Consider the following 23,151-nt stretch of genomic DNA (forward strand, 5'->3'; position numbering starts at 1 on the left):
CTCTGTTATAGTGAAGCGGCATTTCGATTACGGCAAACAAAAGTGGTCCTTGGGAAGTCTGATGACTTGACGGAACTTTATGTTCTTCCAGGAGTATTTTTGTAGGTGGTGCTTACTTAACTTCAATTTCAGAATGGCTTTGTGGCATATCTGGTTTTAATATACGGTTGTTAAAAATTCATGTGAATGTAATAAAGAATTTTAAAATAAGCTGATAACATTGGAGCCCAACAGAGAAACCTTAAAGAAAAAACTGATGGTGGGAGAGAAGAGATCCTGTCCTCACATTGAATGCCAGTTGTCCTTCTGGGTGCATTGCTCGACAGAATCTTCACGAACCGACAGCATTCAGCGCTGCCCCTAGGGGCTGGACAGCATCATCCGTGGCTTTTGGGCTTCAAATTTTTGCTCTGCCCCTGATGAGCTAGCCTTAGCCAGCTCACTAGTCTTGCTGGGACTCAATTTCCTCACCAGTAAAGTAAGAGTAGGGTGAAGACTTGCAACAAAAATCCTGCCGTCTGTTGCGTGACTTATGCGACTAAGCTCGCTTTGTGTGAAATCAAGTGACTCTGGAATGGAACTGAGCTTTGCTATGGAGAAGGAGGGTTTGCCTTCATCTGCTTCTGGTTTGCCCTCTCCTCCTTGGTAACCCCCAGATACTGACTTCTGGACAGTCAGCCCTCTTTGTCATCTACAAAATGTTATCTAGGATAACCTCACCAAGTTGGCAGCTTCCCACCCTCCACCATCCCCAGTTTTCTATGTAGTATATAAATGTTTCAGAAATTCTCTTCTTTGAGAAAAACCTGAAAGGAAAAAAAAAAAATCCCACAGAGACGGAAGAAGAGCTCACAGACTAAGGCTTGGAAGAGATTTCAGCCAACCACAGTGTGTTAACCTCATTTGGATTCGAACAAGCAGATTAAAAAAAAATTAAAAAGACATTTGTAAGACAATTGGCACTTGGCACATTTAGTAGATATTGAATCTTAAGAAATGATCATTAATTTTTTTAGGTGTCATACCAAGGTTACAGTTACGTGTTAAAAAGAGTCCTTATCTTTTAGAGACAGATTCTGAAATATTTGCGGATAGAATAATATGATGCTGGAGGGGGAGTTAGTGAGTAGATAATACAGATGAGACAAGCTCGGCAATGAATTGACAATTATAGAAATTGACTGGTGGGTACATGGGAATTCTTTACATGATTTGGTCTACTTTTGTATAAGTCTCATAGATTCCATCAATTAAAAAATATATATATAAAAGGTTAAAATAGATAACAAGGACTTACTGTACAGCACAGGAAATTTGACTCAATATTCTGTAATAATCTATATGAGAAAAGAATCCAAAGAAGAGGAGAAATGCAGATACATATAAACAAATCACTTTACTGTACACCTGAAATGAATACAATGTTGTAAATCAACTGTACTCCAGTATAAAATTAAAAAAAAAAAAAAGCTTACCAGGGATTCATCCTAAAGGAGACATATTTGCTGAGGTGTTGGAAAGGGCTGCCTGTCACCGTTGCATAATCATTGGGGGTAAATTTGGAAGTTCATCAATCAGAAAGCCTATAGTGAGGAGGCGCTGGCTGGCACGGGGCCCAGCTCTGCGTGGCCGTCATCTAGCCTCCAGGCCAATTTGCCCTCTATAAATATCATCTGTATGAATGCTTTACTATTTTAACGCACGCTTGCCGCAGCTGCTCCGCGTGTTTGTTTACGTAGCTGTGAACCCTTCTGTACACATCACTATCTCCAAATTGCCCATGTGTCAGGCACATAAAGGGCCCCCTTTAAAAATACATTTGCGCAATGAGATATGGCCAGTGCCCAGATGTCTGGGTGGCTGGTGTCAGAATTTTCCAGGGTTGGATTCATTTTCAAAAATAGAATCACATGACTGGAAGGTTCTTGAGAGGTGACACATTCCCCCTGATCTGGGCAGGGCCAGATCCAAGCCATCCACCAGGAGCGTGGGTCTGTCTTAGGGCCAGGACTGGCCCTCAAAGGTGGGCAAGACTCAGCCGCTTGCCTTCCAGGAGCTGACCTGCCATTTCTAAAGATGAGCCTGACCCTGAGTGATGTGATGAAGCAGGCTGGGGGCAGCGAGCTCGGGGATGGGATATTTACTGTGGGTCACTGGCTGACCTGTGCTGAGCCTGAGCCCTCAGCCGTCTGAAGGACTGGTCTTCTCAGCCTACTGCTCAGTAGCTCAGATCTCCAGAAGATACCACACCGTGCAAGACAGGAAGAGGGCATTGCTTCAAGGGTGCAGAGGTGTTGCTGATGGGGCTTGTCCTTGAAATGGGCCTCAGTGAGAAGCCCCTTAATGGAGGTCATGGACAGTAGTTTAAGGTCAACTGAGACAGACTTGAAACAAAGCTGGAGTCAAGCAGAGGCTGTTTTGAGTCAGCTTGGGTTTCCATGGCTCCTAATTTCCCATCTAGCCCTCCAATGAATAAAGAGATCTTTGTGAATTTGTTTTCCTCAGTGTGCATTTGGTCCACATTAATTTTTTTCCTGTGGCTTTGGTTCACTGAAGCATCTTTCCTTCCCCAAAGTGAAAGTGAAGTCGCTCAATCCTCTCGGACTCTTTGAGATCCCATGGACTGTAGCCTACCAGACTCCTCCATCCATGGGGTTTTCCAGGCAAGAGTACTGGAGTGGGTTGCCATTTCCTTCTCCAGGGGATCTTCCCGACCCAGGGATCAAGCCCATGTCTCCTGCATTGCAGGCAGATGCTTTACTGTCTGAGCCACCAGGGAGTCCTTCCCAAAGGCCTGTTTCATACCCATAAATCCCAATTGTGCTTTTCATTCACAAAGAAAAAAGTGTCCCCCTGAAGTTTAAGAGATCAGACGTGCTGGAAAGACTGAACTGTGCAAATCCTGTCAAGAGAAAAACCAAGAGATGTCTAGCTTCTAGAAAAACCCAGAACTTTCTAGAGCACACCTCCTCCCTCTATTTTTGAGAAATTAGAAAATTATTGTTATTATTTTTAGAAAGTTGATAGCAGTTGCCTTTTCCCAGGAACAGGGGTGTGTTGATTCCTTTTTGCTGGCAAACACCCAGTTTTCTCTAAAGCAGCAGCAGAAAGGCCACCGATGCTCAGAGGCAAGTGTCACTATTAATTACCAACAAAGGGACGGTCCTCTGGTTGGAAAGGCTCACTCATTACAAGCTGTCATCAGAAGGACACGGCATGCCCTGGGGAGGATTCCGACTCAGGGACAACACAAAGATAAGTTCCTTATTCCGCATTTGTTTATCTTTCGAGATTGGGCTTTGATCTGAGGAAACACTGCTCCTGCAATTTGAAGTTCGAATTAACACCAGTAACCAGATGGTACCACTCCACTGGATTTTGCTTCTGGGGCTCAGAGATGGGAGGAGAACGAAGCTTGCCCATTTTCCTCCCTCCTGTCCTTTTGGGAGAGTTTATAGCGAGAAATCAAATATTAAAACTGCATCCCCAGTGGTCAGTTTGTGCTGCCAGAGGCTGTATCTCAATGGCCACCACTAGGGGGACCCAGAGTCCCTGTGCTTGGCCGGGGAGGAAGTTTCTGGTTCTTGGGAACTGACGGAGCTCCGTTTGAGTCGGTTTTCCCTCCCCTCTTCCCTGATCCAGGCTCCTCCCCGCTCTCCTCCTCCCCCTCTCTCTTCCTCCCACACAGCTATTGCCTCACCAGTGTGCCCCAAAGTCAGACTCAGGGTACAGAGAGCCCTGTGCACCTGTATAGCACTTATTTAGCATTTCACAATAATTATTTTGTTTTAGACGTTCCTTTTGTCTCATGCAAAGGAGCACAGTTTATGCAATGCCTTTTACTCACCTTTTCATCCTTGCAGCATTTAAAAAAATCTACTGCCGAAGGTTTTACCACCTTAAGAGAAATTTGTTAGAGGTAATGACCTTGCCTGTTGGGTCCAGGACTTTCACTGGATGGATGACCGAGCTCAAGTTATGGGTAGACGAAGAGTCTGGAGTCTGGCCAGTGGCCACGCATTTTCAGATTGTGTAAACCTACCCTCAGCCTCAAGTTGAAGACCTCAAAGCATAGAAGGGCCGATTGTACAACTAAAGAGCATCCCAAGGCTAAAATCGATAACTCAGAAGGCAGTAAAGCAATGTGTGGATTAGTGTTCTACTTTATGCTCATCCTATGGGACACTATTAGCTTAGGTCAGGGGTTATGACTCTATTTCATACAACATTACAGATGAATATGGAAGGACCTCCTTTGCGGCTGGGATGTGTAAGACATATGAAAAGATATGAGTGAAGACTTCAATACAAACAGACCACTTCTCTATTTTTAGAAGAGATTATCTTGGTTAAAATATTCCAACAATTAGCTGTTCACAGCAGAAGGGCCGATAGGACTATGGTGAGTGGGTCTCAATCTTTATTCTTTTCTGCTTGAGTTATTTACTGGGTCTACAGGAGGTGTGGCAGTTAGAGTATAGAGAAAAGACACCAAATTCTCACTTGATGTAAAAGAAAAGCCAAGGCTGTGGGTCTTGCAAATGACTCCCAAAGAAGGGGCAAAATAGCACTTTTATTAAAGCAATTTGTCAGGTTTTCTTTTGAAAGGCTTAACTTCTTCTTCCTGTCTTGGCAATAAATAGTCTCAAGTTATACAAACTAAACAATGCTTTAAAACCACATAAAATTGCTTTAGAGGGAGATCAAATTTTCATTTAAGTAAATGTTTGAAAATTTAAAATATATTAAGAGGTGTTTTTAAAAATTATTAATTTATTTTCCCAAGGGTTTTTTTTTTTTTTTTTTTTTTTTTTAAAGCTAAACGGTTAGACTTCTTGGTGGACATCCTTAAGGTAAGAGGCTACGTACTATTTCATGAATAAAGAGGTGACGTCTAATAGTGAGGGAGGTTCGGTTTTCCACATCTTGTCATGAGTAAGGATTTGAAGTCTGGCTTAACATGAACATCCATCCCCAGACACCCCAGAGCAGGAATGCCTTACCTGTAGCTTCCACCATTCCTTCCAGGATGACCACAATTTCCAGTTCCTCTTTGGGCAGTTGGGCTTTGGAGATCTCCCAGAAAGGACTCTGCTGGTTAATTTCGTGGCTGATGATGAGTGGAGACACCAGAAACAGACGGTCATCCCCCGTGTAATACCCGACGTTGATGTCCGTCTGGTTCAGAGGGATGAACTCCCCTTCCGAGGTCTGTTTGGATTTAATCAGCTTGGCTCTGATGGAAGCCTCCACGATGTGGGAATTCCTCAGATCCCCCACCCGAAACATCAGGCACAGTTTCCCATCCCGCATGGAGATCACTGCGTGCGTGGAAAAAACCAGGGTCTCCGCCCTCTTCTTGGGCTGCGATATTTTAACAAACATGCACCCCACCATGAAAGCGTTGACAATGGACCCCAACACCGACTGGATGAGGAGGAGGATGATGCCCTCCGGGCACTTGTCCGTGATGACCCGGTAGCCATAACCGATGGTGGTTTCTGTCTCTATGGAGAATAAAAAAGCAGAGACGAACCCGTTGAGGTTGGTGACGCATGGAGTCCACGACGGGTCCTCTATGTGGTCCATGTCTCCTCGGATGTATGCAATTAGCCACCAGATCATCCCGAAAAAGAGCCATGTCACGGTGTAGACCATGACGAAGATGAGCAGGTTGAACCTCCACTTGAGGTCCACCAAGGTGGTGAAGATGTCGGTCAGGTAGCGGTAGGTTTCCCTCACGTTGCCGTGGTGCACGTTGCACTTTCCGTCTTTCCGCACGTACCTCTGGATTTTCCTTTTGGTCCGGTCCCGGCTGATGTGTCTCGGCAGGTCGTCCCTGGCTTGCTTAGGCAACTTTGGCTGGTGAATGGCCACGGGGCTCTCAACGTCCTGGTCCATGGAGTCACCCTCTAGGACGTTAGCTGGTGGTTTGGAGAAAAGAAAAGAAAAACCAAATGAACCTCTGGCTCTCTGAGGGTCCTGGAAACCCCCTTGGTGGTTGGCAGTGTGGTAGTCGACCGAGCATCATTGGACCATTTGTGCAGCTCCTATCAGAGCAGATGAAGCCTCTTTTGGGGGGAGCGTCATCTGCCTGTGCCCTGTGATCTAGCTTGTGTAAGGACTTTACCACACTTCCCATCAGGACAAGGCTCACTGCTGTGAAAGTGTCTCCCTGCCAGCAAGTTCTAAGAGTCGGCTCTGACAGCAGGGTGTCTCCTGGCTCTCTCTGAGATGCTGTGGTATGTGAGAAACAGCACACTCCGGATAAAGAAATGTTTCGATCCAGACAGCCTTGGTGCTACCACTCAGTGGCTGTGGGCTCCTGGTCGTGCTGTTACGGATTGTAGAGATGGGTCCTCTGAGGACATAATTAAGGTTAAATGAGTGCAAAAGGGTGAAGCCCGAATCCAAAAGGACTTGTGCTCTTTTACTGAAATGAAGAGACACTGGGGCTGTGTTTGCGGAGAAAGGCCATGTGAGGACACAGAGAGGAGGCAGGAAGAAAGGTCTTCCAAACTGATTGAGGGCACCAGAAACCAATCCTGCTGGCACCTTGGTCTTAAACTTCCAGCCCCCAGAACTGTGAGAAAATAAATTGCTGCTGTTTAAGCCCTCCAGTCTGTAGGGTTCTGTTAGGGCAGCCTGAGTAGACCAATAGACTATTAGAATTCATTGACTGATCCACAGTTTTCACATGTACAAAACGGTCATCATGATAGCCAATTCATAGGGTTATTATAAAGTTAAACAAAACCACGTGCATGATATCTGCCTACATAAAACAGACATGTAATAAACATTCCTTTTTATTGTCCCTTTGCTACTCTCCTTGATTTTAGGGGCAAGAATTTTGAGTGAACTCTTTAAATTGTCAGTCAAATTTCAGAGTAGAAAAAATTCTCGTTTTTATTGGTAAGTATGAGCTTCCGTGATAGCTCAGCTGGTAAAGAATCCGCCTGCGATGCAGGAGACCCCAGTTGGACTCCTGGGTTGGGAAGATTCCCCTGGAGAAGGGATAGGCTACCTACTCCATTCTTGGGCTTCCCTTATGGCTCAGCTGGTAAAGAATCTGCCTGCAATGTGGGAGACCTGGGTTCTATCCCTGGGTTGGGAAGATCCCCTGAAAGAGGGCATGGCAACCCACTCCAGTATTCTGGCCTGTGGAATTCCATGGACTGTTACAGTCCATGGGGTGGCAAAGAGTTGAACATGACTGAGTGACTTTCACATGCATGCATTTTACCCTAAGGCGATGCCAAGGTTAAAAGCACCGTGGGGCATGTCTTTCTCTTTCTATATGTTTACGTATTTGATTTGGTTTCTGCCTCAACATTTAACATCTGCCGTTTTGGCTTGTGGTTGTACTCTTTCTGCTGGCCTTCATGATTAATGCATTGGTACAATCATCTGATGACGGAGCATTAGGAAGACTCTCCTGGAATCCGAGTGCAAGGGGACATTTAGAATCGATGTTGCTATGAAACACATATAAACCACTGTGTGAAATTTCTTGTTCAGCCAATAATTTTAAAGCTTTCTGAAAGTTTTAGAAGCAGTTTCTTCCCTCAGGCTTGTGTTCTGTGTCATTTGACTCTGGGGTGCCTTTTCTCCCCTTGGTTAAAGGAGAAAAACTGTTGAGAATGCATTTATCTGAATAAGCAAGCAGCTGGGGATGGGACTCGAGTGGTACCAACTTATCTTATGGATTAACCTTGCTCATGGTTGGATAGTTTCCTTAATAATCAATCCCATGGATCTATTTTTATTTTTCAGCACAAGGAAGAAGCAGCATCTGGTCTGTGAGTCCAATGTTTGGCGAGATCATTTTGACGTTTAGATAACTGCCCTCAGTAACTCTTCATTTGTAGAGGAGGAGCCTTGTCTTTTTTCCTCTTAGAACAGAACAGATACCAGGACAAGAGTCAAAGGAAGCAGCTGAGACTGGGACAGGGTGGATGGTGTTGGGGGATCTGGATGGAAGTCATGGGCAATGTCCCTGCTCACTGCCAGCATCCCATGCAAGGCAGGGTGTTTGATGCAGGGGTTTTCATGTCTGAGCTCTCATTGCTAATTTTGCCCGAGATGGAGTCTCTAACTCTGACTTCATGTGGGCTGAACTCAGTTCAAAATCAGCCAGGCTGGGCACTCTTGTCTGGAGACCTGGAGTGTGGTCTGACCTTAGCCCCAGGTGGGGAGCTCTCTGCCTATACAGAGTCATCCTGGGGTCTTGTTTCCCTGAGTGTTGAGGTGGAAGAGGGTGGCTTTGTTAGATTAGCTGACTCTTAGCAGTTTTCTGGCTTCCCTGGTGGCTCCGATGGTAAAGAAGCCACCTGTCAATGCAGGAGACGTGGGTTTGATCCCTGGGTTGGGAAGATCCCCTGGAGAAGGAAATGGCAAAACTCACTCCAGTATTCTTGCCTGGGAAATCCTAAGGACAAGAGGAGCCTGGTGGGATATAGTCCATGGGGTCATGAAAGAGTTGGGCATGACTTAGCAACTCAACAACAACAGCAACAGTTTTCTTTGGTCTTCTACACGTTCACATGTCATGGAGGGAACGTACACTCACCTCAGCCCCCAGTTTGAAGCTGTCTTCTCCCTCTTCTGGCTCATTTGTAACCTTCCTGTTTGAATGGTCAGTGAGTTTCTGGACCTACACGAACAGAGGTAACTGCTCTAGGCAGTCCTGGGAGCCTGCCAGTTGATCCTACAAACCCACTTTCCCCCTTTTCCTAGCTCAAGACTGGGTCACATTTCCCAGCTTCCTTTGCATGGAGGGGCATCCACGCACCCAGTTCTGGCCCACTAGGAGTGGGTGTGCCCTGCTGGGCCAAGGTCTTAAATAATGGGTATGCCCCCTCCTCTGGTCTTGCCCCTTGTAGGATGGATGATGGAATCACGAGATGGAGGGGCCTGGGTCCCCAGCTGGTGGCAGAAAGCTGCCATCTAACCAGAAACAAAAATAATTGTGTTTAAACAGGTACACATTTTGACTTGAGCCTTCTCTCTAATGCTATGGGCATCGGTACTGACATGGATAAAGAGAGAGAAGAGTTCTCGGAGGGCTGATGTGGGAAAAAGCCGGGAGAGAGGAGGAGAGTGAAGACGGGGTGTTGGGTTTGATGTTGTTGAAAAGAAACAAGGGTCTCCCCACATGTAGTCCCTTGTGCTAAGCTCTGTATCAGCCAAGGCAGACTGAATACCTATCCTAACCCCAGGTTCAGTCCCTCCAGAAATGTGACCTTTTACCAGTCAGTCTGGAATTTCCCAGCCACAGATGAGGTAATCTCCCACAGGGACCCCTACTTTCCCCGTAAAGCAGGTGATCTTGCCTGACATAATCCTTTATTGTTTACGACTTCTTATCCCATCCCCTTAGACCTTTAAAAATCATCCAGTTTGTACAGAACCCTTAGTGTCTGTCTGCTAAATAGGATGCTGCCTAGTTTGTGCATTGTTGAATAAAGCCAATTTGATCTTCAAAGGTACTCAGCTGAGTTTTGTTTTTTAACAGTATCTAGCGAGAAATAAAATATTGCCTGCCTTGTCAGTAAACAAAGAATGTCACGGTCAGCAGCAATTGCAGCCCTCCAACGGTGAGCCCTGAGGGAACTCAGGAAGGAAACAAAGAATACTTGTCATCTAGCAGCCATCAAATTGTGACCACTCCCCACAGGGAGCCCTGCAGAAACTCAGGATGTGGAACACAGGTTCCTGTTCCCAGACAGCTGAGGAGAACGTCAAAGGAATGATTTCAGTAAGCTCAGACGCTTGCATTTTCCCATTTGTAGAAAAGTACTCAATTCCTGAGCTTGAGATATCTAGTTTTCATTTATTAACTGTCATCTTTTTTTCCCCCCTATTATATGCCCTTTGTTGCGAAACTCGTCCATATTCTAGCTCCCACTCCTCACCTCCTTGGAGTGGTTCTCTCAGGGTTACTTGAGATACTGCCTCCTGGGCTTGAAGTTCTCAGTCGGCCCTCTGAATAAAACATAACTCTTAGCCTTAAGGTTGTGCTGTTTTTCGTTTTTTCAGTTGACACCGTAATGAACTAGCATGTGGTTAATCGAATGTCTGTGTCGTGTGTCAGGGAAAAAAGTGTCAATGCATATGCTACTTAAGTGCCTTTTAAAAACGAACAAAAATGGGAGCAGAGAAAGCTAAAGGTCCAGGGAGTGGAATGGAAAGGTGGCCTTGAAGTAGGGAAGAACAAATCTGACTCCACGTTGCACTGGTTTCTTTTACTTTATCCTTTGGATTCAATTGCTTTTGCTACAAGCTAAGAATGTTGCCCATAGCCTGAAATACACAGGGTAGCCCATTCTCAAAGCTCTGACCTTTAAAGGTGTAATGCTCATTGATCTAGAGATCAAAAGTTGTAGAACTGAGAATAACATCTGTCTTGTTGGAGCTTTCCAGGATCATCATGACTGGACCGATACAAACAGCGGCAACAGCAAAGGATTCCGACACCAAGACGTTTGCAACAACCAACCACGCTCCCTCCACTTTCAGTATAAAATAAATCCGAACTCTGACTTGGGTTAGATGGTGCTTTGGGACACTAGTCCATCATCTTCTCAGTCTGCTGCTTTTCCAAATAAACTCACTATTCCTTGCTCCCACAACTCATCTCCTGACTTATTGGCCTGTAGTGGGTGAGTCGTATGAGCCTGGACTATGTGACAGCCTCAGCCAGGTGAGGCAGTGTGTGCAGGTGAGATCCATCCCAGGGAAGATGGGATGGGAAGCTTAATAGCACCTGGTGGGGGACAGGAACACAGGTGAGAAACTAGGAAAAGCCAATAGAAGGTAAGAGTATCTGGAGCATAGAGGAGACTCAATCTAGAGTGTCAAGTAAGTAGTGATGCCAGGAGGAGTCAGAGTCAGGTGTGGAGTGGCCCAGCCTCAAGGCCCTGTCCGGAGCAAAAGCAGGCAGCCCTAGGTTGGGGAGGTGTGTTCAGTCGCTTCAGTCGTGTCCGACTCTTTGAGACCCTATGGACTAGCTGGCCAGGCTCCTCAGTCTATGGAATTCTACAGGCAACAATACTGGAGCGGGTTGCCCTGCCTGGGGAGGGGAGAGGGCCATGGCAGGTCTGAGCTGAGAGCATTGCTTCAGCGCCTGTGGGCACGAATGCAAATACGCACGGGGGTGGGGGGGAATACAGAAAGGAATGTTAATGATGGCTCTTAACGTTTCTTTCTTTCTTGGAATCCCAGGTGTGAATTTGAGGGGGTGATGTGAATTGCATTGGCAAGAGCATTTGAGCTGCTCAGCGGGGAGAGCTGCAGCTGTGGCTGGTACAACAGACCTTCCTGTTCCTGCACAGCTTGGGACCCAAAGGACTTCTCCAGCCAACCTCTCAGCCCGACCACCGCCCTGCCGGCACTTGCCCTGGGCTCCAGTCAAGCGCATGCGCATTAGACTGCCAGTCAGAACACTGCCCCGGTCCTTCCGCATCCGGCACGTGGCTTGCCCAGAGATGATGTAGTGCAACTCTCTGCAAACTGTGAGTTTGCAGCATGCAAAAGGATGACCCGAGCGGGGCCCGGGATCTTGATGGTTTCCTTGACCCGAGTTGCTTTTCTGTCTTTTGTTTCAGAGTAAATGTGGGTCTGTGTGAAAAAGCCAACCCCTTCTCCCCGTTCTTTTTCTCTCTCCTTTTTAGAAAGATGGGCTTCCCCGGTGGTGCTTGTAGTAAAGAATCTGCTTGCAATGCAGGAAACGCGAGAGATGGGGGTTGGGTCCCTGTGTTGGGAAGATCCCCTGGAGTAGGAAATGGCCACCCACTCCAGTCTTCTTGCTTGGAGAATCCCATGGACAGAGGAGCCTGGCAGGCTATAGTCCATAGGGTCACAGAGTCAGATAAGACTGAGTGACTTAGCTCAGAAAGACATTAGAAAGATGATTAATTAACGTTAAACTAGCCAGGGACAGGGGAGCCTGGTGGGCTGCTGTCTATGGCGTCGCACAGAGTCGGACACGACTGAAGTGAGTTAGCAGCAGCAGCTAAGGTGCAAAATAATCTGATGGTGAACTTGAACCTCAAAGAAACAACACATGACTGAGTTACAAGCTGGAAAGGACCTGGTCGAAGAACCACTAGAATCACCTTGAGTTTTGGGGGCTTCGCTTGTGGACAGAGGCTGCTGTGATGCTCCAGATCAGTAGAAATGTTCTTCTGATGAGCAATTCTACTACACGAATTCTGTGGGGGAAACTTGTGGTGCCTAAGAGAGTGTTCAAGGAGCCCTTTGAGAATTTCTATTATCATGGGGGAAAATCCCACAGAAAAACAGGGTGGATCTCAAAGGCAGAGACCAAATCAAAGACTGGAAGGAAATGCACGCAGATATTAATAGGGAACTTCTGAGAGTGGGGCTTAGGGGGCTTCTAATTTCCCTTTTAAATATTCTATGGACTTCCCTGGTGGTCCAGTGGTAAAGAATCCTCCTTCCAGTGCAGGGGACGCAGGTTTCATCCCTGGTTGGGGAATTAAGATCCCACTGAAGGAGGAAACAGACAGAAGAGGCTCCATCTTGAAAGCAGGACTCCACCTTGGGCTGGACTGTGGACTTTGAGCTCTATGCCCAGTATCTATGGAAAAGACATGCCAACTGGAAAACCAGGCCCCCTGGATGGAAGAGCCCCAGGACTCGTACCTTGATTCTCTGTGGCCTAAAAGAATACCCTAATTATCTGTGTAAACGAATAGAATCATACATTCTATTATGCTTATTGGGGTATGACCACAGGACTATTGATAATTGTCCACTGTTAACTGCCTAGGCTTAAGGCATACGAATCATGGGTTAACTTTGATTGTACCTTTCTTTTCCTTTGTTCAGACTAGTTTCAGGGGATTTAGGGATGCACACTTAGAGTATATAAGGTTTTCACAAAAACTGGTCGGGCTTCTTGGCTAAGAGGACTGCCTTGGGCCCGCTGGTGTAATAAACTGCACTCCACCATCTGCATTGTCCTTCTGAGTGAGTTTGTTTCCTGGAATGTGGCTACAACACCACATGCCCTGGGGCAACTAAGTGAACACACCACAACTACTGAGCCTGAGCCTCAACTAGAGAGCCAGAGCTCTGCAAACCACAGAGGGAACACCCACATGCCATGACCAGAGAGAGGCCTGGATACCACAGCAAAGATCCTGTGTGCCACAACAAAGACCTAGGCAGCAAATAAATAAATATTAAAAGAGTTTTGACTTTTTCCAAATTTTCTAGGATGAGTTTATATTACTTTTACCATCAGAAGGGGAAAAAAAAGGGTATTTTTCAAACAAAATGTTGAGGCTCTCCTGGCATATGACTGATGGAATTTAGCACAAAGGAGCTAAGGAATGATCAAGTACTTGATCTGAAGGTGTCCCATCCCAAGTGTCTGGTAACGTAGAAATGAGGACGTTTGCTTCACCCTACTCTAAGGAAATCATGAGTGAATCCCATGGGATGCTTGTGCTGGGAGGAGCAGTGGGTATACGGAACGTGTGTGGGTCTGAGACTGTTAGGGGAAGCACACTGACTGAAACTGCCCACCCTGGCCAGGCGCCCTTGTAACCATTTGCATGAGTTGTTTTACGACAGGAGGTCCTGGTAAGGAGCATGGAACTAATAAGCTGCCACCACCAACCGGGAGAGTCCAGGAAAGGTCAAAGGGTGACACCACGTGTCCAACCACCTCCCAGAATCCTTCTCGCTGGCGTCCATCTTGGCTGAACAGGGCGTGACCACCAGGAAGGCCTCTGAGTCAGAATGATTGGCCGAAGACAACTCGAAACTAATCCCATCACCATAAAACCCGAGAGTGCGAGCCACGTGGCAGAGCTGTTCTCCTGGGTTCCCTTAACCTGCTGATCTCTGCCTGGGTGCCCCTTCCCAATAAAATCTCTTGCTTTCTCAGCACATGTGTCTCCTCGGGCAGTTCATTTCTGAGTGTTAAACAAGAGCTCACTTTTGGGCCTTGGAAGGGGTCCCCCTTCCTGCAACAAGACCACTGGAGGGGTGGATATGAAGTATAGATTGCAGGCAAAGGTCTGTGAATATTTTCTGTAAAGGGCCAATGGTAAATACTTTAGATTTTACAAACAACATAGATCTTCGTTGCATACTCTTTTTTTCCCCCTCCCCCTGGCAATCCAGTGGTTAAGCCTTCACCTTCCAATGCAGGGGGTGCAGGTTTGATCCCTGGTTGGAGAGCTGGATCCCACATGCCTTGATGCCAAAAACCCAAAACATAAAAAAGAAGCAATATTGTAACAAATTCTATAAAGACTTAAAAAATAGTCCACATCAAAAAAAAGTTTAAAAGTTGTTTACACTGTTTTAAAAATATAAAATTATCTTTAGCTCATGGGCAGTGCAGAGGGAGGCTGCAGGCTGGATTTGACTCACTGGTCTATAGTTGACTGACCTCTGTGTTAATAGGATGCTGGTAAGAAAGAGAGATGGTTCGCTGCTAAATTAAGGCAGCAGCCATGAGGGTGAAGATGGGGCAATGGATCTGGGCTGAATAAGAAGCAAAACTCAAATAATCTGGAGATTAGTGGCCACGGAGGGGAGCAGCCAGGAGGATGGGGGATGGCAGGATGGTTGAGACCTGGAGGCAGAGGATGATGTTTCCAGTGAAAGTATCTGTTTGCTTCTGTGGGGTGCCCGGGTGGCTCAGTGGTAAAGAATCCGCCTGCCAATGCAGGAGACTCAGGTTTGATCCCTGGGTCGGGAAGATCCCCAGGAGGAGGGCATGACAACCCACTCCAGTATTCTTGCCTGGAGAATCCCCATGGACAGAGGAGCCTGGCGGGCTACAGTCCACGGGGTCACAAAGAGTTGGATGACTGAGCATGCACGCACGTGCTTGCACCTGTGGGAAATCAAGTGTGTGGGGATGAGGCTTATCAGGGACCAGACCAAGCTCTAGATTTGGAGGTGGTCAGGAGAGGGAAATGGCAACCCACTCCAATATTCTTGCCTGGAGAACCCCAGGGACGGCAGAGCCTGGTGGGCTGCCGTCTGTGCCGTCTATGTCACACAGAGTCAGACACGACTGAAGTGACTTAGCAGCAGCAGCAGCAGCACGTACTCAGGGAAGTGTAACTATGGGTATGGTGAAAGCTTCTCTCTTCCCTGGGAGGTTGTAGCGTGAGTAGAGGTACAGAAGACAAGAGTCTGGAAAACAACTATAGAATGGAGTCAGAAGGAGAGGAGCCAGAGAGGGTCCTGAGGAAGGGACGGATGGGAGACGGGAGGGGTGGAGGGCTACCTGGGGTGGCAGGTGTGACGCACACACCATGGGGACAGCTGGAGGAAAGTGACGTGTCCTTTCCCTCTTTCGTGGGCTTCCCAGGTGGCTCAGTGGTAGAGAATACACCTGCCAACGCAGGAGACGTGTATTTGATCTCCTGGGTCAGGATGATCCCCCAGGAGGAGTAAATGGCAACCCACTCAAATATTTTTGCCTGAAAAATTCCATGGACAGAGAAGCCTGGTGGGCTACAGTCCATGGGGTCTCAAAAACTATCTTGGGATGCTGATGTTTTGCCAACATAAAAATTATGTGTTTGAGAGATAAAGCAAGAAGATAAACCACGAAAAATATTTTCACACATAATGTTCTCGATTTACAAAAACAACGAATACCCCCATAGGAAAAAAAAAATGATCAAAGGAAGCAAATAAGGAATTTATAAACGAAGAAATACACAGAGCTGAGGAGCATATGTTCAAACATGGCAAAGTGAAAGCAGTGCAAATATAATAACATTTTTTAAACTCTAAAGTTAGTTTCATTAAAAATAGACCATAAATTCAGTATGTGGAGTTTGTGTGCATGGCAGGTCAGTAGAACTGTGAATTTGCATATATTATTGGATGCATAAACCGGCGAAGTCTTCCTGGAGGACAGGGTGACAGTAGCTCTCACAATTTAGAAATGATTAGGTGTATTAGCCATTCTGGGTCTAGATATTTATCCTAAGAAAATAATTTTACAACATTTATATATCACAGGCATGGGCTTCCCTGTGGCTCAGCTGGTAAAGAATCTTCCTGCAGAGCCGGAGACCTGGGTTCAATCCCTGGGTTGGGAAGATCCCCTGGAGAAGGGAAAGGCTACCCACTCCAGTATTCTGGCCTGGAGAATTCCATGGACTGTATAGACCACGGGGTCACAAAAAGTTGGACACAACTGAGCGACTTTCACTTTCATTTTTCACTTTCAGGCAGGGGATATTGCAGCCTCTTCTATAATAGTTAAAAAATAGAGACAATTTAAATATCTACCCATGGAGCACCAGTTAAATAAATATACTGTTGCAGGTATAACCAGTGGAATACTATGCGGTCATTGAAAATGATTTTCCAGTGTTTGGGGGTCTTCAGCTGTTTGTGCAGAAGTCACCTTCTTAATGAGGCGCTTCCCTCCTCTTTTAAAAGTCTCAATCACGCCACTCACTCCTCACATTGCTCTTCCTTATGCTACTGCTTGTCTTCTCTGCAGCACTTTTCATCTTCAAGGAGGTTATTTATCATGTTGATAATCTTATTATTGGTTGTCCCTGTCCGAAAGGAAGTTTCTGAGCAAAGATCTATGTGTGTTTTATTCACCATTAGATCTCAGGCTCTGGAAAACGTGCCTGACACATAGCAAGCGTCTGCATCTATTTATTGAATGTGTGTGTTTATCAACCTGGCATGTTGTCTATGCCATAGTTTAAGTGAAAAAACATAATAAAATATACAGTTTACTTTGCATATATTGTCTTATATTAATGAGTGTAGAAGAATGTCATCCAAAATGTTAATTTAGGTAAGTCTCTAAGAGCTGTAAGTTTGCGGGTGTTTTTGCTTTCTTTCAATTTTTCTACATCAAAACTTTCCCTTAATGACTCTATAATCTGAAAAATCTGTAGGAAATAAAAGGCTATTTCTGTTTTAAATAATCAAAACAATTGCTGCAGACAGCTACTGAGCCATGTCCATTGGTCTTGGCAATTGGGATTTACAAGCGTTGAATGGTGTTGCTCTCAAATTCATGCACACCTGAACCTCAGACTATGACTTTGTTTGTAAGTAGAGTCTAATTTCAGCTCACTCCAGTATTCTTACCTGGGAAATCCCATGGACAGAGGAGCCTGGTGGGCTATAGTCTATTGGGTCGCAAAAGAGTTGGACATGACTCAGTGACTAAGCAACAACAAGAGTCCAGTTTGGAGCTATAATTCAGATAAGGATTAAGATGGAATCATTCTGGAGTAGGGTGTGCTCCAAAGCCAATTAGTATAAGAGACAGAAAAGGACAGGCAGAGAAGGCTATGTGGTGGGAAGGTTGGGGAGTGGAGTGATGTGGCCACAAGCCAAGGAACACCTGGAGCCCCTGGATGCCGATGGGTGAGGTGGGATTCTCCCCTAGAGTGTCTGGAGGGAGGGCGGCCCTGCTGACACCTTAATTTCCGACTCTGGCCTCCAGAAATGAAAGAGGAGACTTTTCTGTTGTTTCAAGCCACCTACTTTGTTGTGGCCACGGGAAATTAATGCAGTTGGTGACTTTGAACCAGGGGAGTTTGGGCATGTTTATATCCTGAGAAGAAGCCAAAGGGGAGAGGTTGACTCTACAAGGATGGAAGCTGTGGAGGAGTGAGATGTCTGATGGACTGTAAATCAAGACAAAGTACTGTTGAGAGCAAAGGTGGAGGGGGGCAGGGTGCAGTGCATGCAAGCTCTGTCGTGTTTGAGACCCCATGTACTGTAGCCCACCAGGCTCCTCTGCCCATGGGATTTCCCAGGCAAGAATACTGGAGTGGGTTGCCATTTCCTTCTCCAGGGGATCTTCCTGACCCAGGGATCAAACCGGTGTCTCCTGCCTTGCAGGCAGATTCTTGACCTGCTGAGCCATGGGCATGTCTGTTTCCTCCTGAGAGGCAGGTGTGGAATGGAGAGGAAGAGAGAAGGATGGGGAGGGAATCTTGGCGACATCTCTCTCAGGCTTCGTGTCCTGGAGGAGCTTTAGATGGGCTCATTTTCCAGTGTGAATTTAAAAAACAATCTGCACTTCAGTAGACTTATTGAATTGCATGTACATCTCACAATGCAAATAACTGAACTCTGCATAATCAGAGATCAGCCTAAGCTTTCCTCATCCTCACTGCTCATGAAGGGCACATATAAACAGAAACTTGTACCCTCCTGTTCACAGCAGCACTGTTCATAACAAGCAGAAGGTGGAAGCACCCCAAGAATCCATCAGCAGGTGAATTGATAAGCCTTAAAGAGGAAGGGAATTCGGACACACGGGATAACACGGGTGAACCTTGAAGATATTATGGTTTAAGTGAGATAAAGTCACAGAGAGCAAATGTTTGAGTTCACTTATAGGAGCTTCCTAGAATAGTCAGGTTCTTAGATACAGAAAGTACCAAGGGCTGGCGGAGGAGGGAATGGGGAGTTAGGGTTTAACAGGTACGGAGCTTCAGCTTGGGAAGATGAAGAATTCTGTAGTTGAATGATAGTATGGCTGCATAACAATATGAATGTACTCAATGTCACGAAAATGTAGATTCTATAGAATGACTGAAATGGTAAATTTTATGTTATATATACTTTACCACAATAAAGAAGTAAATTGTGTAAACAAAAAGACAAGCATATCTATTTCCTAAATGAGAAGAGTTGCTCAGTTGTGTCCTACTCTTTGTGACCCCATGGACCGTAGCCCCCCAGGTTCCTCTGTCCATGGAATTCTCCAGGCAAGAACACTGGAGTGGGTTGCCATTCTGTTCTCTAGAAGGTTTATAAACAGCAATAAATAATTGCAGGTGATGATGCTTCAGAGATAGGACAGGGTGGGGTTTTCCTGTTAGAGTCATTCTTGCAGTTTTCCATTTGTGCTCCCATTGATGACTGGAAGACATCTGAGAAACAATCAGAGCTGTAGTTACAAGTGGTGCTTAAAGTTCAAAATCAGCAGTTGGCTTTGGTCCTCTTGCCATGATGCTTGTCTTTCTGCATAAATCCTTATGTGATGATTCTTCTTCACTTGTCACCGACGTCTGATGTGTCATGGGGAGGTGAAGTCATGTTTACTTGTCTTTTATCTTGAGCTGTTGTAACAATGGAAGACTATTATAATGATCAGAAATTCAGACCACTGGAAAGTTTAAGTCACAGGTGTTTGTGTTTGTGTGCACGTGTGGGAGAACAGCTACTGTGTTCCACTGGGAAGATGTGATGGAAACTGAAGGGCAGAGGGCACCTTTAAAAATCCTAACTCGGGGGCTCCACACATGAACCTCAATTTAGAATATCTAGTACCCTCTGCAAGGTCAGAGGACTGGCCCTGGCTGCTTTGTACGTGGGTATGACTTTGGACGAGAAGGGAAATGACAGTTCACTTTGGACAGGACAAAGGAGACCAACATTCAATACCGTGATTTCTTTTCTCATTGGATTTGAAGAATCAGAACCTTGGATAGTTACAACTGTTCCCGAGAGTTGGGGTCCAACTGCTCACAGCTGAAAAGCTAACGAAGAAGCCAGGTTGATGGAAAGGAAAGTTTGCTTGATTTTGGATGCCGGCCACCAGGGCGTTGGGGGCAGGGAAGGCAGATATCTCTCTAAAGGCAGACTCTCCCCTCCCCCCACGACCCCCTGGAAAAGCAGGAAGCAAGAGCTTTTATAGACAGGTGGAGGGGGCTACATGCAGAAATGGCATAGTCATCTCTGACAGACATCTTGAAACTGGTCATTGGTGGTCTGGTGATGTCATCTTGATTGTTTTAAGTACAGTTCAGTCGTGTCTACCTCTTTGCGACCCCATGGACTGTAGTCCCCTAGGCTTCTCTGTCCATGGGATTTTTCAGGCAGGAATCCTGGAGTGAGTTAGCCACACTCTTCTTCAGGGGATCTTCCAGAGCCAGGGATCGAGCCTGCGTCTCCTGTATCGCAAGCAGATTCTTTACAGTCTGAGCCACCAGGGAAGCCCCAGTCTTTAGTTCCAGGGTCTGTCTGTTTCCATTTCCTTGAGGCCAACCCTCAGAACCATGGCAGCTTATGTTGTGGCTACAGTCTGGTTACCATGTAGTTAACTTCTTCCATCTGGTGGGGGTTTCAGTATCTGTATGACAGCTCACAGGATATGGCTCAGAATATTATCTATAGTCCTTGAGAAGGAACTAAAAGTCCTTGACTATGTTTGATGGCTATTATTTGATCATCTTTGACTATTTTCCTTTGTTTCTGCATGCTCTCATTACTCTGATTAAACTTATTTTTTTGGCTAAAGTTTTTCCCTAGAAAAAGGCAGGCTGAGAACCTGGGGCCTGGGGTGGGGAAAAGGACTGCAGGGTCCTGCCTTGTTTCAGGACCCTTAAGAATCTCTCAGGACCACGCACGCAGCTGTGTAGGTTGCGTACTGCATAGGGTGCCCGGAGGAGGGGAGCAAGAGGCTGAGGTCCAGTCTGTGCTTTGCCTGCCTTGTCAAACTGTGGGTATCATTTATTTCATCCTCCTCCTTTCTAAATTTAAATTTTTTAATTGAAGTATAATTGATGTACAAGATTAGATTAGTTACAGGTGCATGCTTCAAGATTACACTCTATTTATAGTTATTATAAAATATTGGCTATATTCCTCTTGTTGTACAATATATGCTGGTAACTAATTTTATACCTAATAGTTTGTACCTGTTAATCCTCTTCCCCTGTGTTGCCCTTCCCTCCTCCCCTCTCTACACTGTTTGTTCTTGATATCTGTGATTCTGCTTCATTTTGGTAGTGTTCCCTAGTTTGTTGCATTTTTATTTTAATTATTGGAATATAGGTGCTTCATACTGCTGTGTCAGTATGAATCAAAGTGAATTGATTAATATTCAAAGTATGAAGCAAAGTGAATCAGCCTTGTGTGTGTGTTAGTCGCTCAGTCACGTCCAACTCTTTGTGACTTCATGGACTGTACATATACATATATCCCCTCTTTTTTGAATTTCCTTCCCATTTAGGTCATCACAGAGTAGAGTAGAGTTCCCTTTGTGTAGAGTTCCGTGTGCTATACGTTAGTTCTTACTAGTTATCTCTTTAAACATGCATGCTATTCGGTGAGCAAGAGACTTAGAACGTTCCAGCATGTCAGAGACAGGGGTCGGCTCTGGTTGGACTAAGCAGCAAAGTGAAAGTGAAGTCGCTCAGTCATGTCTGACTCTTTGCAACCCCATGGACTGCAGCATGCCAGGCCTCCCTGTCCATCACAAACTCCGGGAGTTTACTCAAACTCATGTCCATCGAGTCGGTGATGCCATCCAACCATCTCATCTACTGTCGTCCCCTTCTCCTTCTGCCTTCAATCTTTCCCAGCATCAGGGTCTTTTCTAATGAGTTGGCTCTTTGCATCAGGTGGCCAAAGTATCGGAGTTTCAGCTTTAGCATCAGTCCTTCCAATGAAAATTCAGGGTTGATTTCCTTTAGGATTTTATGAGAATATAGTAAAGCAATTATGTTCCAATAAAAATTAAAAAGGAATAAAAAGAAGGAGAAAGTTCCTGGTAGTTCACTCTGAGCAGTGACCAGGTAAATGGAAACTTCAGGAAAACTGGTCCTTGCAGTGAAACCCTTGTTGGGAGACTCCAACTGTTACCTGTGGGAGTGACTTGGAGACCAGGATTCAGGGTATTTGCTCTAATAAGGTATATTTAAGTATACAAGAAAACAGTTATTTCCCTGTATCATTTCCCCCTCATCTTCACCTTTACTGTACCATCTATAGGGATCGTGTCATTTAACTTGGCACTCAAAGTTTGTTAGCATTTTGATCAGATTCAACCTGATGTCCCCCCTTCCTATGGAGGCTTGTATCTTCTGAATGGATTGCTTCTAACTAACTTCTGCAAGGGTGAAACTGCATCGCTTGTATCGAGATGTGGTTTAAATTCCTGGTGAAGCTCTGGCTGGAGTGCAAAAGGCCTACATTTTGTGTTTCATTAAATCTGTGTTGTCCTGGAGAAATCTGCTGCTGGCATTTCAGAGTCTTTTGAAGAGAAGCCTGCTCGTTTTAGTCATTGCCTTAGTCCTCAGAAAGGAGCAGGTCCTTAGCCAGGGCTTTGTGGAGGGAAAATGCACCAGATTTGGGGCCTCAAGTCCTCAGATAACCACTTGGTCCCCTATCTTGGTCCACAGGCCTTACTTCCCCACCTCCCGGCGCCTTTTCCCCAAGGACTGCTGGCAGACAACCTACCCCACCAGCTTTGATCCTGAAAAATAATTTCCATCTACAGTTGTTTTTTAGGATGAGATAAGACATTTCTTTTAAAAGGAAGCTTGAAAAGAATGAAATAATGCCATTTGTAAAAAGACGGATGGACCTAGAGATTATCATACTAATGAACTAAGCCAAAGATGAATATCATATGATATCGCTTATGTATGGAATTTAAAATATGATGCAAACGAACCTGTTTACAAAACAGACTCACAGATGTGGAAAACAAATTTATGGTTTCAAAAGAGGAAAGCAGGGGATAAACAAAGATCTTAGGATTAACAGATACACAGCACTGTATATAAAATAAACAAGGACCAACTGTATAGCACAGGGAACTATATTCAACATCCCGTGATAAAGCATACTGGAAAAAATATAAAAGTCAATGTATGTATATGTGTGCTCAGTAGCTCAGTTATGTCCGACTCTTTGCGGCCCCATGGACTATATGTATACATATATATATGTATATATATATGAATCACTTTGAAACTACATCAGAAGATAACACACCACTGTAAATCAATTAAAAACATTAAAAAAAGAAGCTTGATGTATTTTTGAATGGTCTCTATCTAATGAAGCAAACTGCATGTAGTTTTCCCTGGGAAGTAAAGAAAATAGAATTTTAGCCTGCATCAGACAGGTAGGTGTGGCGGTTCGCTGACCTCCACCTCAACGCCCTGGACACCCCGGGGCTTCCTGTGAACCTGTGTCTGCATCCTGGGCTCTCTTTGAGATGGCACTTGATGGAGGCAGCCTGCCAGGTGATCCCGCAGGCGGCCGGTCTCACTGGCTCTATCTCCTGCAGTCTCCTGTATTTTAAGTGCTCTTCTCATTTGTCGCAGTCACCGTGTGATGCCTGTCCAGGGCTCTGAGATGCTG

The 23,151-nt window shown here is 45.5% G+C and overlaps 1 protein-coding gene across 1 annotated transcript in view; it reads right to left on the minus strand.

Annotated features, from left to right (window-relative positions):
* The window catches only part of KCNJ6 (potassium inwardly rectifying channel subfamily J member 6), a 345,200-nt gene that overhangs the window by 104,336 nt on the left and 217,713 nt on the right, over positions 1-23,151 (minus strand). Inside the window, exon 3 of the mRNA XM_070796866.1 lies at positions 5,004-5,924. Within this exon, the coding sequence (XP_070652967.1) occupies positions 5,004-5,924 (921 nt within the window). The remainder of the gene's footprint in view (positions 1-5,003; positions 5,925-23,151) is intronic.

Source organism: Bos indicus, chromosome 1, assembly GCF_029378745.1.
Source record: "Bos indicus isolate NIAB-ARS_2022 breed Sahiwal x Tharparkar chromosome 1, NIAB-ARS_B.indTharparkar_mat_pri_1.0, whole genome shotgun sequence".
NCBI lineage: Eukaryota > Metazoa > Chordata > Mammalia > Artiodactyla > Bovidae > Bos > Bos indicus.